General features: G+C 41.4%; 1 protein-coding gene across 2 annotated transcripts; it reads right to left on the bottom strand.

Annotated features, from left to right (window-relative positions):
* Positions 1-24: 24 nt before the first annotated feature.
* stx17 (syntaxin 17) lies at positions 25-12,790 on the bottom strand. 2 transcript variants are annotated; one of them, XM_013274846.3, is made up of 9 exons: positions 12,611-12,790; positions 12,251-12,374; positions 12,091-12,166; positions 10,313-10,521; positions 10,148-10,213; positions 5,697-6,023; positions 4,849-4,899; positions 2,960-3,046; positions 25-893 (listed from the first exon to the last, which is right to left on the bottom strand). In XM_013274846.3, exons 4-9 carry the CDS (start codon positions 10,433-10,435, stop codon positions 624-626), a joined length of 924 nt encoding a protein of 307 aa, XP_013130300.1. In that variant the 5' UTR covers positions 10,436-10,521; positions 12,091-12,166; positions 12,251-12,374; positions 12,611-12,790; the 3' UTR covers positions 25-623. The 2 variants fall into 2 exon arrangements, with proteins under 2 accessions (XP_013130300.1, XP_003450973.1); XM_003450925.5 differs by lacking the exons at positions 12,091-12,166; positions 12,251-12,374 and having other exon boundaries at positions 12,611-12,789.
* Between the last annotated feature and the right edge of the window lie 1,478 nt (positions 12,791-14,268).

Genomic DNA, 14,268 nt, shown 5'->3' with positions numbered 1-14,268 from the left:
TTATCCAGTGAAGAGACATTAGTGTTAAAAAGAAATGTTTTATTTGGCAGCAGCAGGATAAGATATGGACAGTAGCACTTTTTGTGCATCAATATAATTTATAAAAACAAATTTACACAAAGCTGTTCACATTACTATCTGCATTAAACAACTGTGAGGCATAGCCATCGGTAAACCTGAACACCCTGGAAATGAGCCTAAGCAACATGGATTAACTGTGCTCACATTATTGGTAGGGTCTGACAAAACCGTCTTAAAGTAAATTGATTGAAGTGCTGAACATTGTTTTTAGTAGAGAGTTGTGCTCAATAGTCAAAGCACAAAAAAAAACAAAAAAACCCTGTAGTATAAATAACTGGTGCTGTGTTCACAACATAAAATCATTGGTGTATTAAAAAAAAAACAAAACATCCCCACAGAAACACCATTCACCCTGGAACATCAGCGTGTGACTCTTAATTAAGGCCGTCATTACATAATTGTTTTACACAGTGCTTGGTAACAGCGATGTTTAAGGCGAGCACCCGACACTCAGTCTCTGAAGCTCAACACCAGAGGTGTTCATTGGTCAGTCAATACAGGACCGTCAGTGATAGGTCAGTGGAACACCAGGGGCTGATGGGTCATTTGTCCTTCCTCGCCTCTGGTTCATCTGTTGGTGGCGGCGATGGCGGTGGTGATGGTGTTGCCGTCAGCTGTTTCATCTGTAGATCCACTTTGGCTCGGCGGTGCTTCTGGACCATGTTGCCACCAGCAAACCCCAGGGCGCCGCCTCCCAGAGCGGCAGCCACCCCCGCAGCTTTAAAGCCAGCCAGCAGGCCAAGTGGGCCTCCTAATACACCGCCCAGCAGCGCCCCGGCAACCGGCAACACCGCCAACTTGTAGCCAACTGCCTGGAGAGACAGGAAAAAGAGATATGTTCTAGTTTAATTTAACACCGCCACGCACACACGCGTGCACACACACACACACGCCTTTGGTGGCATTAGCACTTTGTGGCTTCAAGACAGCGATAGAGTTCGGATGCGTCTTTCATGATCACACATCAACTCACAGAAGAAGGGAGAAATTAGAAAAAAAATAAATAAACACACAAACAGCCTCGCGTGTGTAAACGTAAACCGTCACTTCCACAGCTGCATCAAAGCGTTTTCATTATCTCCATTTAGGAAAAAAAATCAGAGAGATGTGGGCTGTGTGTGTTATTACAGCTGTTATCATCAGAGTGGAAGGTGCTCTTTGCTGATGGCAATTAATGACTGATTCCCTGACCATCCTCACGCGCACACACACGGACACTCACTTGATTAACACTTCACCATTAAATTAATCTAGTTCAAAAGCTGGCATCGCTTGTCCCCACCCCTGTGGCAGTTGAGGGAATGTTAATTTCATCTGAGCTGAGTTAAAAGGACTCTGGGTGCAGGTTGTGGAGGGTGGAGGAAGCGTGGGTGTCGTGTGTGACTATGAGTCTGTGTCTGTGTGTAATGCCGTTTGACCTGATGACAGATTACAAGCTTTCAAACGCGTTAAAACATCTGACGTCCTTCTCATCCGCGTTATCTCTCCACAACCTCCTCTAATGTGCGGCCCACTCCATCTACCTGTGACCTTACAGAGAGGTCAGCTTTCGTTTTGTTTATTTGGGTCAATTTAATTTTAAAGAAACTGCTTAAAAAGAATGCTTCATTGAAAAAAGTTTAAAGGTCAGTGTGTCCTGACTGTTAACAGCACAGGGTTTTTGTCTAATCAGTCTGTATGCACAGAAGCTGATGTAGAGCTCAAATAATTTACAAAGATGTTTTTGTTTGTTTTTTTACATGGTTGATTCATAATTCAAAGTCTACTTTAAGATAGAAAATCTTTATAAAATAATACATTTTGCCTGATTTCTTTTAAAAGATGCTTTTGCTGCTAATCGAATATCCTTGATTGTACTGCTAAAACAGTACAATCAGCCTGGTCTGGGTAATCTAATAACAATTTTCATACATTTTTAAAACAATTCATACACAGACTCATTAGCTAACTGAAGAATTATAAAAGTATGAAAACAAGATGCCTGTCAATATTGTTCTCACCCTTTGTTTAAGCTCAGCTACTCTGCAGATTACTGAGTAGTGTTAGCTGTGCTAGAGAGGCTGATATATTACATTTTTTTCTACATCATGATCTCAACAAAAGAAAATTACCCTGACTGTATTTTGGTGCTGGCAGAAAACTCAAAAGCAAGTAGATAGTCCTAAAGGAAAGCAAAAGAGGAAAGCAGATGACAGAGGGCTGTTTTTTTTTTTAAGTTATGTAAGTATTTACAGGTGTGACTGTGTGTCATCACCATCTCTAAGTGTTTGTAATTACAGTCCAATTACTCCACAGAGAGCTCAAAACAAAGACAAACACGGATGGCTTCTTAGGTTTCTCAAAGTAAATGTAAAGTCAGGAAAATCTGTACCGAAAAGCACAATTGTTCATTTTTGTCATGTGTTGCTGTGCGCGTGTGTGTGCGCGCGTGTGTGCCATTTGACAAAAACAGGTGATTCATTCTGGGTATTACACACAAAACTTTCGACATTTCAAGTGTGTAATACGTGTGAAGGGCACTGAGTCGTCTGCTGACTTACACTCAGCGCAGAGCAGTGTAAGGGCGTGCTAAGCTAAAGGCAGTGCTGCTCCTGAAAAACTATTAAACAATCATTTAAACCTCTTCTCAATGCTACACACACATGTGCAAACATACGAACACACACACACTGTCTCTTGTCGCCCCTCTTATCCCGCCTCTCTCCATCCCTCTCCTCTCTCTATTTCCTTAATTGCAGCTTTCCTCCGTATTCGAACAGATCAATAGGGACAAACGCTGTGGAATGGCTGGGAGGCAAAGTGCCATCGATCTCCCCATCTCCCAAACACCACACACACACACACATCAGATTATCAGCACACACACATTAATACACACCTTCCCCAGGCTCTTGGTCCCCTCCTCCACGTTGGCAGCGGCTGTGTTGACGTTGTCCTCTATGCTGTCAATCTTCTCCTGCTGGGACTGATGCGCAGGGGTTAGACACACACAACACGTATTAACACACATTCATATGCTAGCAAGCCGATTCACTTACACACACGCGCACACAGACACACACAGACACACACAGACACACGTGTAAGCGCAATTGTTGTGTAGATATTTTTTTACCTATCCAAATTCTGCTCCACAGGACAAGTTAACAAGAGAGGGGTGTGTTTGGAGGCTGCAGGTATATTCAAGGGAGATTTCAGTGAGGGTGGGGGTCATATGGTGTGTGTGTGTGTGTGTGGCATTGTGTAGATCTCATGAAATATTCAGAGTGGCAGCTGTCTCTCCATGTGAGGGTTGGATGGACACAGTGACCAAATAACAACCGGAGCATTTTTCTTCCTCAAAACCTTCTCTCTTTCGTTCTCGCTGACCAAAAGTCCGCTTCTTTTATGAATACCCACGTGAAAGCTTCCTGTTAATTTGTGATGGTTTCAAAGATTTTAAACCCGTAACCCTAGACTTAAAGATCGTGTGTTAGTTTTTTCACATTTTCATTTTCTGCACCGTTCCTCTCTCCAGTTTAAAAGCTGCAGTGGCACAGAGAATTGGGATAAAATGAGCGGCAACAACCAATTATTATAATTGCTCTGATTAATCAAAAATAAGCAGATTTGGTTTTTACTAATAATTTAGCCAGTAAAATGTAAAAAAAAAAAAAAAAAAAAAAGCTTTAGCTCCTTTTTTAGCGCCATCAAAAGTGCCAAAGCCAAAAACTGTTAATGTAACTCTCCCATTAAAAGTGATCATGACCCACTGATCACTTTTGTTTTAAAAGAAAAATAAATGTTCCAATCCCAGCGCCTGGTGTCCTAAAGATTTTATTGTGCAAAATCCTAATATAACCAGATATTATAAAAGCACTCATAAAAGAAAGAATCTTGACTAGAACATTTATTTGATGTTAACCATGTTCTGACTGTGTTCATGAGCTTTGGTGAATGTTTAAAAGATCCTCGTAGCTGTTAGTTTATGATATTTAGCACCAGTAATTCCAAAACAATTAGACAGCTCTATTACTACTAATACTGTAATGGGAATTTAGTTAATTTAATGCTGCGTTTCTGCCTCAGTAGAAAGCCCTAAAAGACAGACACAGAAACATACAGATAAGCCTGAAGGCGCCCCAACATCGGAACAGACACAAACATGACGCATGTACAGACACAACCACACACTCACACTCACTCAGTATTTCCACTGTGGCTGAGTGCTGGAATATTACTCCCCTAACGGCTCCTTTCACCCTTGAGACACCACAACATGTCTATGCTCTTTCTGCCACACCCCCTCCCCGTGCCTCTTTGTGTTTTTTCAGCCTAGCTACATCTTTACTTGCCCCCCCTCTTCACTGTTAATCTCTCCTTCACTCAGCCTCCCTCCATCCCTGAGGATAAGAGTGATAATCTGAGCCGTCTGTTCTCCACCTGCTCCGATGTATCCCTTGTTTCCCCTCCTCTCTCCTCCCCCTGTGGAAACGTGCCCCCCCGCCTTTCTCCCTGCTTCACTCTCACTCATCTGCTTCTCAATCTCTCCTCCGCTGAAGGGCCTCTGGGGCCCCAGCACTACTCCGGAGCTGCTCTGTGTAAGCTTGTCTCAGTGGGGCCTTACCAAGCAACGCAAGCAAGCGCATGCACACAGACATACATAGGTCAAATACACACCACCCACCTCCTGGAGGTGCACAGGCCTCTGTCACATTGTTTTTGTTCACAGGGGTGGCTGTGCACACATGTAGACAAAGAAATGCAGAGCTGAGCGTTTGTACTCACGTGGACGAGGATAGAAAACTCTGTCACCAAACCGCTCAGCTCCTTCAGATCCTGAAAGGGGAAAAAAAATAAATTAAAATGCTGTATTGATTTGTTTGAGGTGCTTATCGTACAGATCTACAGCTACAAAGTGTCCAGACTGTCAGTGCCTGGGATTCATAACTGTATTAATGAGAGTGACTAATTAGGGTGTGCTATAGATCTAAATGTGTCTGCAGGAACAGCTATCATGGCGTACATGTGAAATAAATCATGAATTTGAATTTAGCTGCGTGAGTTTCAAGGTTCTCGTACGATGCTGATAACGACGACATGTCGCCTGTGAAAAAAAACACCTGCTGTGTTACTTTTAACGTTTTTTCCAGGTCAGAGTTCATGAAGCATTCGAAAAAACCCCTCATCCTATGTTTCTCTATCAGCACACTAAAAAGGACCACAGAACACCACCCTTTGTGAGAAGCAGTCAATAGCAGGAACTGTGGATACAGCAACATATGTAAGGCATAGATTTGTTGGTTTGCTATTATTCTATCAGGGCTAAAAAAGAAAAAAAAAAGAGATCCAGATTGCAAGACTGAAACAATAAATTGACTTTTTTGTTTGCCAAGAGATCACAGCAAAGAAATAAGTCAAAACATGTAGGATAGTAACACCCCACTATAACCGACAAATGAGGTTTTATTTAGAATCAACGCACAGGCTTGAAGCTCGACATTTGTGAATATTCCCAAGGATACGTTGCAAACTTTTCTATACTAAAAAAATAAAAAAATAAATAGTGCTTACCTAACAATTGGAACATATCTGACTATGACTGGCAGACTAAAGCTTGTTCCAGACGTGCGTACCTCTTCCAGGTTATCCCAGGACTCAGCTGCTCTCTGATCAGGAGGGATTTCTGGAAGCTGGAGCTGGCTTTGCCTGCCAAATCCTGGTACGTCGTCCGCATTGTCATCAGTGTGGCAGCTACTGAATGCACAGCTGGATGGATGAGTGGCAGGTGGTGGCGTTGGAGCGGGCTGAGGCTCGGGGTTAGAGTGCAAATGGAGGAAGTCCTGTGCGGCGGCTGACGCCCTGTCTCTGACCGGTTTGATGAGCGCTTCCAGAGCATCGGCGTCTTCAGCTCGGACCCGAGCGCAGAGCTTCTCCATCTCTTTCATGTTGGCTCTCAGCTGCTGCAGAGGCGCAGAAGAGGAGAACATTTTTCAGTTTGAATGACAGTGAGTGGCATTTCTGAATGTGAGGGAGAAGGGACACGTGGACGGCCAGAAGGACAAGCAAACCTGTGGTTAAATACAGCTGTCACTGCCAAAACAAAAACATGCAAGAAAAAAAAAAAGAAAATGTGACGAGGCAGACGTGGCATAACAAATCCAAAATCTGTTCCAATCTGCATGGAAATAGTAACATCTCAAATCATCTCAAAATCAAACATACATTTTCCCTCTGGCATGCAGACACTCCAGTTATATAGACTGTTTGGATGAGAGTTGTGAAATTTCTTTCTTCCCTCATTTAATGGAACTAGATGGCATTCACTCTGTGTTCAAAGCACAAAACATGATCAAGTGACATTAAAAGAAAAGATTTTTAAAAATCCACAATCTTGTTCTAAGCAGTTTCATGTAGGAACTACTTTCTTTCTACTGTCTACATCCGCCAACCAATGGAAGCTCACAGCTACCTAACATTATTGCTCAGCCGATGGGGAGTCCTTAACGCTTACATTACATCCTGTCACGCTTTCAAGAGCATGAGCACGTCATCATTGCTAGGTGTGCTGTGATACATCTGCAGGGTGTAGTTCAGTAAAAATGTTCCATTTTCAGGCCCCTCTTCTGTGAAAACAGCTTCCAGTTTGGATTTGGGAGACAGACACACTCTCTACTTTTAAGATGATACATACAGATGATTATACAGCATATAGTTAGGGCTGGATCATGTGACCCTGAATCCTCTCTTAATTACATTGATGGGGGCTTCCCATGATGAATGTTTCTGGTTGACGCACATTTTTCACTCATTATGCGTTTACACACCACTATGGTTAGTTTTTCCTGTCCTCCCCTTACACCGAACCAGTGGCAACAGATGGCCGCCCCTGCCTGAGACTTCCCACTGTTGCCACAGCACTTGCTCATAGAGAACTAGCATATGACCCCCTAAATTATTGTAGGGTCTTTACCTTACAATATAAAGCGCCTTGAAGCAACTGTTGTTGTGAGTTGGCGTTATATAATTAAAAGTGAATTGAATTCAATGATTTCTGTGAAGAAACATGCTTCTGATGGGATTTTTAAACTTTTTTTTCCTTTGGTGCTTTGAGCAGGTGCCTTACAGTTCACTATATTCAACTCACAGCTAAAACAATCATATATTCCATCACTGAAACCAATTCTGCCTAAAAACATATAAACCTACAATAGGAAACAAAATGATTTTTACTTTACACATAACATCAGTTGAATTCAGGAGAAAACATAAGTTCTTGTTCATTTAGCCCATTGCTAAATGGGCTAAATGAACAAGAACTTCTTTGGCAATACAACACACATATTCAGTGTGTTGTACTGCCAAAATGATGTGAACTAGAGTACTATGCAAAGGTTTTGAGCCTTCATATTTTACTTCCAAGCAGTCAGACTGTCCTGTTATTTTTTTAAAGCCTTGTTCTGCCGGAGGTTTCTTCCTGTTAAAAGGGACGTTTTCCTTCCCACTGTCACCAAAGTGCTTGCTCATAGGGACGTCATATGATTGTTGGGTTTTTCACTTTATGTATTATTGTAGGGTCTACCTTGCAATATAAAGCACCTTGAGGCGACTGTTGTTGTGATTTGGCAATGTATAACTAAAACTGAATTGAATGTTTGTTTCTTAAACCACTTAGCACTCACCAACGAATAATTCAAGCATAACAAGGCCCCAAACTCAAGAGATTAACTAGTGTTGTGTCTACACATCAATTAAATTAACTAATATGTCTGTTAATTAGATAGAAAAACAAACATCACATCACTATCAGTCATGGACTGGCCTCCCCAGAACCCGCACCTCAACCTTATTGAAGCAGTGTGGGATCACCTTAACAGAGAATGGAAGAAAAGGCAGCCAACACCCAAAGAAGAGCTTTGAATGAGAAGAAATCTGACTAAGAGTTCAGGCTATGTTGAAGAACAAAGGTTGTCATACCAAGTATTAAAGTTCAAGCTTGTTAGAACTGAAAAAACTCTGATATGTCTCATATTCTGTATTTCTATGTATGCTTTCATGTATTTCAATACATTGTTGCACCCACATTGTTTTTCTAGCAGAATATAAAAGAGGAGTGGTGCAAGCTTTAGATATGAGGCTGAGGAACACAAGAAGTGCCCTGAGGGTGGCAGGAGGATTATATCGCAGCAATCATCCCTCCAGGCAGCAGCATGACCTGGGTTCATGGGGTTAGGGGGGGGGGTCAGAGATCTGCCAATAACACATTCTGCTAATTACATGACATGAATAAAAATACATGCATATCCTTGTTCACAGAAGCAAAAACACACTAAGGTCATGTGCCTTTTAGCCTGCAAATTAACTGACTGTATGTAGTTCAAACACAAACACCACAAATAAAACCAGCACAGACTCCGCTCCCCTGTGTTAAAGTGTTTGCAGTAGCTCGTGTGGCAAAAGTGAGGCTACTGAGGTCGGTCTGCAATCTTCTCTTGGGAGTTAGCTTGGTGCTAGGCTAGCTGGAGAGTATGTTATGGTAATGGGAGGGAAACGGGCTGTTTTTCCAGACACATAAAATAAATCAACATAAACATGCAGTGCTAATGATTAAAATAGGAACTCTGAATGACATAAACCAACCTATTTTCCCATCTTTGGACATTAAGCACACAGACAAACATCTAAAGCAGGGCAGACAAACTCCTACTCTGGATTTACACCATGAAGACATGGGAAAGCACTCTGTGTGCACCCCTGAGAGTTCGCCGGGTAATGGTGAGAGGATAGATGTGTGCCTGTTTGGAGTTATTTCACCTTCAGAGACATGGTGGCTTCCAGGCAACAACATCCCCTGAGGCATTTCACACTCACTATGTGAACAAGTACACATGCACGCAGACACAACACAAGAAAGATGGATTCTAGGTTTAGCAGCAGCTCTTTTCTTGTCCTGATTTTTAAAGTAAATTTATATAAATAACGCTGTTTTCTAAAAGTACGTGTGTGTATATGTACACATGCTGTTAATTCCAGCTGAACAGACTACTGGGATTTCCTTGCTATTGATTTGCTCAACAGAGGCATCATCAACATCATGCAGGGTAGCTGGTGACATAGAGAAGGAGACTATAGCTTCAGTCTCAAAAGTGGTTTCTGCTGTTGGATACTTCACTGTCAAAACATCTCCTTCACAACTGTAAAGCAATAAATAAATAAAAAAAATACTGGCGGTGGCCAGCGGTACCCTTCAGCCTCCTAGTAGATACACCGAAGGTATGAATTTCAAAACCCCACGTCCCCTCGTTCTCAAGGTATTGCATTCACAAGATTTTCAGAAAACTTGACCTCTCACCTCCAACCTTAAGATCAAGGTCACCGAGATTCATAGTAGATACACCAATAATATCAATTTGAAAGTCCTACATTGGCTTGTTCTCGAGTTATCACATTCACAAACTTGGCTGTCTGTGTTGCCTGCCTGTCTGCCCAGCAGAGTTATAACAATACTCCATCAACCCTAAGTACAAACTATCTGCTGAGGAAGAGCAAAAGGTGCGTTTGAAAGTAGCTGGACCTTGTGTTGAGTGTTTGTCTCTGCGAAGCTGCTGTTTTTCTGTTGCTCAGTGACTCTTATTCCACACAAATCAGTATTCATTTTATTATACTGGCATGCTTCAAAAGGCATTTGTTTGAGTCAGAGATCATTTCAAACAGGCTTGGCAACGATGACTGACACATGCCTCCCGCACTCAGACGTCACAACAAACGCTGCCTGTTTAAACACTGGATAAAGACACCAGTTGCTGCCCTTTTACGCTCTTTACTTGGATCTTCAAACTGGAACAACATGACAGGCACAAATCAGAAACATCAACATCCGATATTTAAGAGGTCATGGGGTGCACATTTTGGCGACAAAAAATATAATACGCAGAGTCATGCTTGTTCAGGAATTTCAAGAGGCAGTGAGTCACGTCATCCTCTAAACAATCGTCACATTCACTAAACAAACATACACACACACACACACACACACACAAACACGCCTCTGCCTTTTCTATTTACTTCACAGGTTATCACTTCATACCTGAACAGTTCTGCTGGCGTTAATATGCTCCTGATGAAGGCGATCCCATTGCTGGGTATGCTGGTACTGTGAAAGTAGAAACTAGCAGTTATTTATCTGAAGGCTGGAAGTAAGGGTTTGAAAGTGAGGTTGTGATCCTGTGCGCAGCCAGATTTGAGCCGTCACCTTCAGTATGTTGTTATGGTGTTTCTGCAGTCTCTCCAGGTCTGTGGGCAGAGCCACTTTAATGAACTTGTGGATCGGTGCCTCCAGGCGCCTCAGTGTCAGCTTGTTGCCTTCCTCTGCCATGTGTCCCGCTGACTGCCCACAGCCAACACTACTGCGTAACTTTGACAAGGCACCTGCTCAGCTTTATCTCGCTGCGCCCACAGATACTGTAAATACCAGCAGAGTATTTTAATATACGAAATTAATAAACTCCGTCTGCATTTAAAACTGTCACCTCAAAAGGCCAGCGTCCGGTGGCATAACCAGACAGTTTGCACAAGGGTGGCCGTGATCAGACCATTACTTACACTGAGGTGTGACAAAAAAAATCACATTTAACCATCTTATTGTTTTTTGTTTTTTTTAAACAGGCCAAACTGTTGTACACCAAATAGTTAAGTTTAAGTCATTAACATTTGTTTATGGAAACAGACATGTACAAGCCATTCCCCTCTGTGTATCAAAGTATTCTAGATTCAAATGTGAGGCCATCTGTCTGACAGATAAAGCCTGGCCCAAATTGGTTCATGCAGACAATGATCCCAAGCACAGCAGCAAATCCACAACAGAACAGCTAAAAATGAAAAGAATCAAGTTGGTGCAAAAGCTCAAAGTTACGACCTCAAACTCATTGAAATAATGTGGTGGAATCTTGGATCTACAAGCTACTGAATCAAAGGGTGTACTTAGTTTTCCACAGGACTGCATAATATGTGTTTACACTGCCAAAATGTTTTTAAGTACAGTAAGTACTATCATTAAAAAAATGTTAGAAACAAAGCAAACAAAAAACAGTGACAGTTACTAGATAAAACTTCAGTTTTTCGTGTATGTTAATGTTTAAACTATCATTTGAAGAGATGTACTTGGGCTTTGGTGAGGATAACTAGCCTCACTGAACTTTTTTAATACTCTCTGAAGATGAAATTGCGAAAACAGATCTAGTATTAAAAAATACAATTAATTAATCCATGCCTTGCAGCTTTGTATTAACACTGTACTGTAGATGTTCATAATAAAACTGATATGTGTATCATTCAAGCATATACAAGGCACTTAAATCAAGTGATAAACCAATGATATGCCTTCAAAAAACAGAAAACTTAACAAATAACCAATTTTAAATTATACATTTTAAAATTGGTTAAACATTTTTACTGGCAGCCTGTCACAAAAATACACAATTTGTTCTCGTTTTAGTCGAATCTATGAAAAAAGCCAAAGTTCACACAGTTTGACAGGCATAAAATAGTGTGTTTGTACCAACATGGTGATTCCCAAACAGCTATTAGGTAAGAACTTGGAATATTTCGGCATGGTGAGCAGTGTGTCCTGATAAAGAAATAAAGGAAATCGGGTCCTTTAGTTGAGTCATCAACTGTGCACTGAAGCCTCATTAGAAATGGTCTCAGTGGAAGGATGGCTGTCAAGAACCCTTCTTACAAAGCAGAAATGGGGTGAAAAGGCTGAGGTGTGCACAAAAACCAAATTGATAAAAAAAAAATAAAATAAAATAGTGGAATAGGTGTTATGGACTCATGAATACAAATTTCAAGGGAGACAATCATGAGTGTCTACATTCATCTGTAAAACACAATGGAGGCTCTGTCATGGTTTGGGGCTTGGGATATCCTCAAAAAAAAAAAAAAAAAAAAAAAATCAGAAAGCCATAGGTAATTCATTTTTCAGCAATGACATTAATCCCAAACACACTGCCAGATTCTCTAAAAGCATACCTGAATAGAAAAAGCACAATGGAACCGTCAGTCCTGGATTGTTCTCCCCAGAGGCCCAGATACAAGTGGCTAAAAACTTTTGCAAAGTAACTCTTATTAGCAGTTCTTACCAATAAAAACAAACAAAATCAACAACAACAAAAACACCAGGTTATTTTACTTGTCGTTGTTTTGTTTGTTCCAGCGTTAATGGCAATTAACTTCGGATTGACGTAAACAGTTTGATGACGCCTTCTACTGTTCCCTTCAGTCCATATTTCGAGGACACGTCGCACGAACTGTCCCTGAACAGAAAGTGAAATCACTCAGTTTGGCTAATGACAGCAGACTGGCCCAGCAGGTAACGCTAAATTAACCCATTAGTGTCACTAGCTAACTGCTGAGGACGTTAAGAGCTTTGTGAACGGCAGAAAACTTCCCAGACGGAGTTACTAGCTAATTCAGTAACTTCACCCGGATACAGAGAGCCATCAGCCCGCTGCTGAAAACATAAACTAACAGGGCGCACATCGACACTTACCAGTAAAAACACAACTCGACAAAGTCATTTACACTCGCTAATGACTACTGCGAGCCTCCATGTTATAAAAAAAACTTAAACGTTCAGACAACAACTCGCTGCCGCTTCGGACAGCGGGGTTGTTTATAAACAGCTCCCAGTACGTCCGCGAATAGTTTCCGACCACAATCAGCAGCCCCAAAACATAATGTTCCTCATCACTACCCCGTGATGCCTGTCCTGACAGCAAATCAGTGACATGTTTCTAAAATAATACTCCCGCTGACGGTAGTGTTTATTTCCCCCATCGGTCACATTTTATTGCTTCAGGAAAATGACTGTTTATCATCTCTTCTTCATGTAAAGAAAAAAATTAAAAGATTTGCGCACCCAATTTCTTACATTAAAAATTTAGGATGCAGTAGCCACTAGTTCTACCCTGCCCCCCCCAAAAAAGCCTTATTTATCTGAATAGTGTTATTAGATTTAAAACAATATATTTTATGTTCTTTGTTAAAGATAAACGATGACATAACAGTGAAACTGACCAGTTCAATTAACACAGATATGAACTTTTTGTGGCCACTTAACATTTCTAAGTTGGTTGGGGTTTTGTTCGGGGTGTTTGGACTTCACAGCTTAGTCATTTCAAAGCTGCTGGCCTCAGCCCTGATATGTGGTCATACTGTTTTTTAAAATACACTGTGAAAGTGAAAATGTATGACATTTCAAAAATGTGTCACGGTCCTTTCTTTTTTTTCTTTTTTCTTTCTTTTCTTCTTTTTTTTTTTTTTGCCAGCCAGACATTTAAAATAAAATGAACACGTGCTACAAATAAATAATACAAGTTAGAAATGCTAGATTTTTCACACTTGCGCATCTTCCACACAGCTTTTTACCGTGCGTGAAACAGCATCAATCCTGTGGAAGGAAACATTAGATGTGATATTTTTTTTGTCTGTGTTGCGTTTGGAAGAAAGACTGGGGTTCCCCCTCCTCTACTGTGAGATCAGCCAGCGTGAGTGGGTCTATTGCATGTTTCCACTTCTGTTCTTCAGCACCTTTTACCTTTGACATTTAGGCCAACCCCCCACACACTCTTCCCTCAGCGGATGCTCCAATGCGAAGGGCCACAGCACACAGTCCCCAGCTACAGGGGATTTCCCCTGGTGCTGTACACATGTTGTTAATGTGTGTGTGTGTGTGTGTGTGTGTGCGTGTCTGTGCTCATATGTGTTTGCTTGTGTTTATGCAAGTGTGTCTGTCCACTTTCAGGGGACTCCCAGACTTGCAGACTGAGGGGGGAGGAAGGAATAGAGCTGATAGCCTAAATAGCAAATCATCATAAAAAATGTTTCTGTCTCTGTGTTTGTGGAGACAGAGAGAGAGAGAGAGAGAGGGAGGGAGGGAGGAGGTGTCTGGGCGTGTGTAAGTAGTACCCTTGATGTGGGCACATCAATCTGTTTACAAAGAAGAAGTCCCTTTATGTAAATCATTCAGGTTTAAGGTGAAGACTTGCTGTGAGGTTATGGTTTCGTCAGGGAAGCCAAACTCATTTAAATCAAGTGGGCTGGACCAGTGAAACTGACCTTTCTGTCAGTTATAATATAAGAAAATGTTATATAAGAAAATTACATGTAATTTCATCAGCAGTTCACAGTTTTTCTACACGATAAAGA

This window comes from Oreochromis niloticus, linkage group LG11 (genome assembly GCF_001858045.2).
Source record: "Oreochromis niloticus isolate F11D_XX linkage group LG11, O_niloticus_UMD_NMBU, whole genome shotgun sequence".
Classification (NCBI taxonomy): Eukaryota; Metazoa; Chordata; class Actinopteri; order Cichliformes; family Cichlidae; genus Oreochromis; species Oreochromis niloticus.
Note: the sequence above shows the minus strand (reverse complement) of the source record. Positions and strands in the feature narration are given on the sequence as shown.

What these genes read in the sequence shown, in the direction of transcription:
- stx17 (XM_013274846.3), bottom strand. Translation starts at nt 10,435, where the DNA reads ATGGCAGAGGAAGGCAACAAGCTGACACTGAGGCGCCTGGAGGCACCG. An exon ending in CCTGGGATAACCTGGAAGAG is followed by an intron (nt 4,900 to 5,696) that starts GTACGCACGTCT and finishes TTCCCCTTTCAG; the next exon opens with GATCTGAAGGAGCTGAGCGG. An exon ending in GGACCAAGAGCCTGGGGAAG is followed by an intron (nt 894 to 2,959) that starts GTGTGTATTAAT and finishes CTGTCTCTCCAG; the next exon opens with GCAGTTGGCTACAAGTTGGC.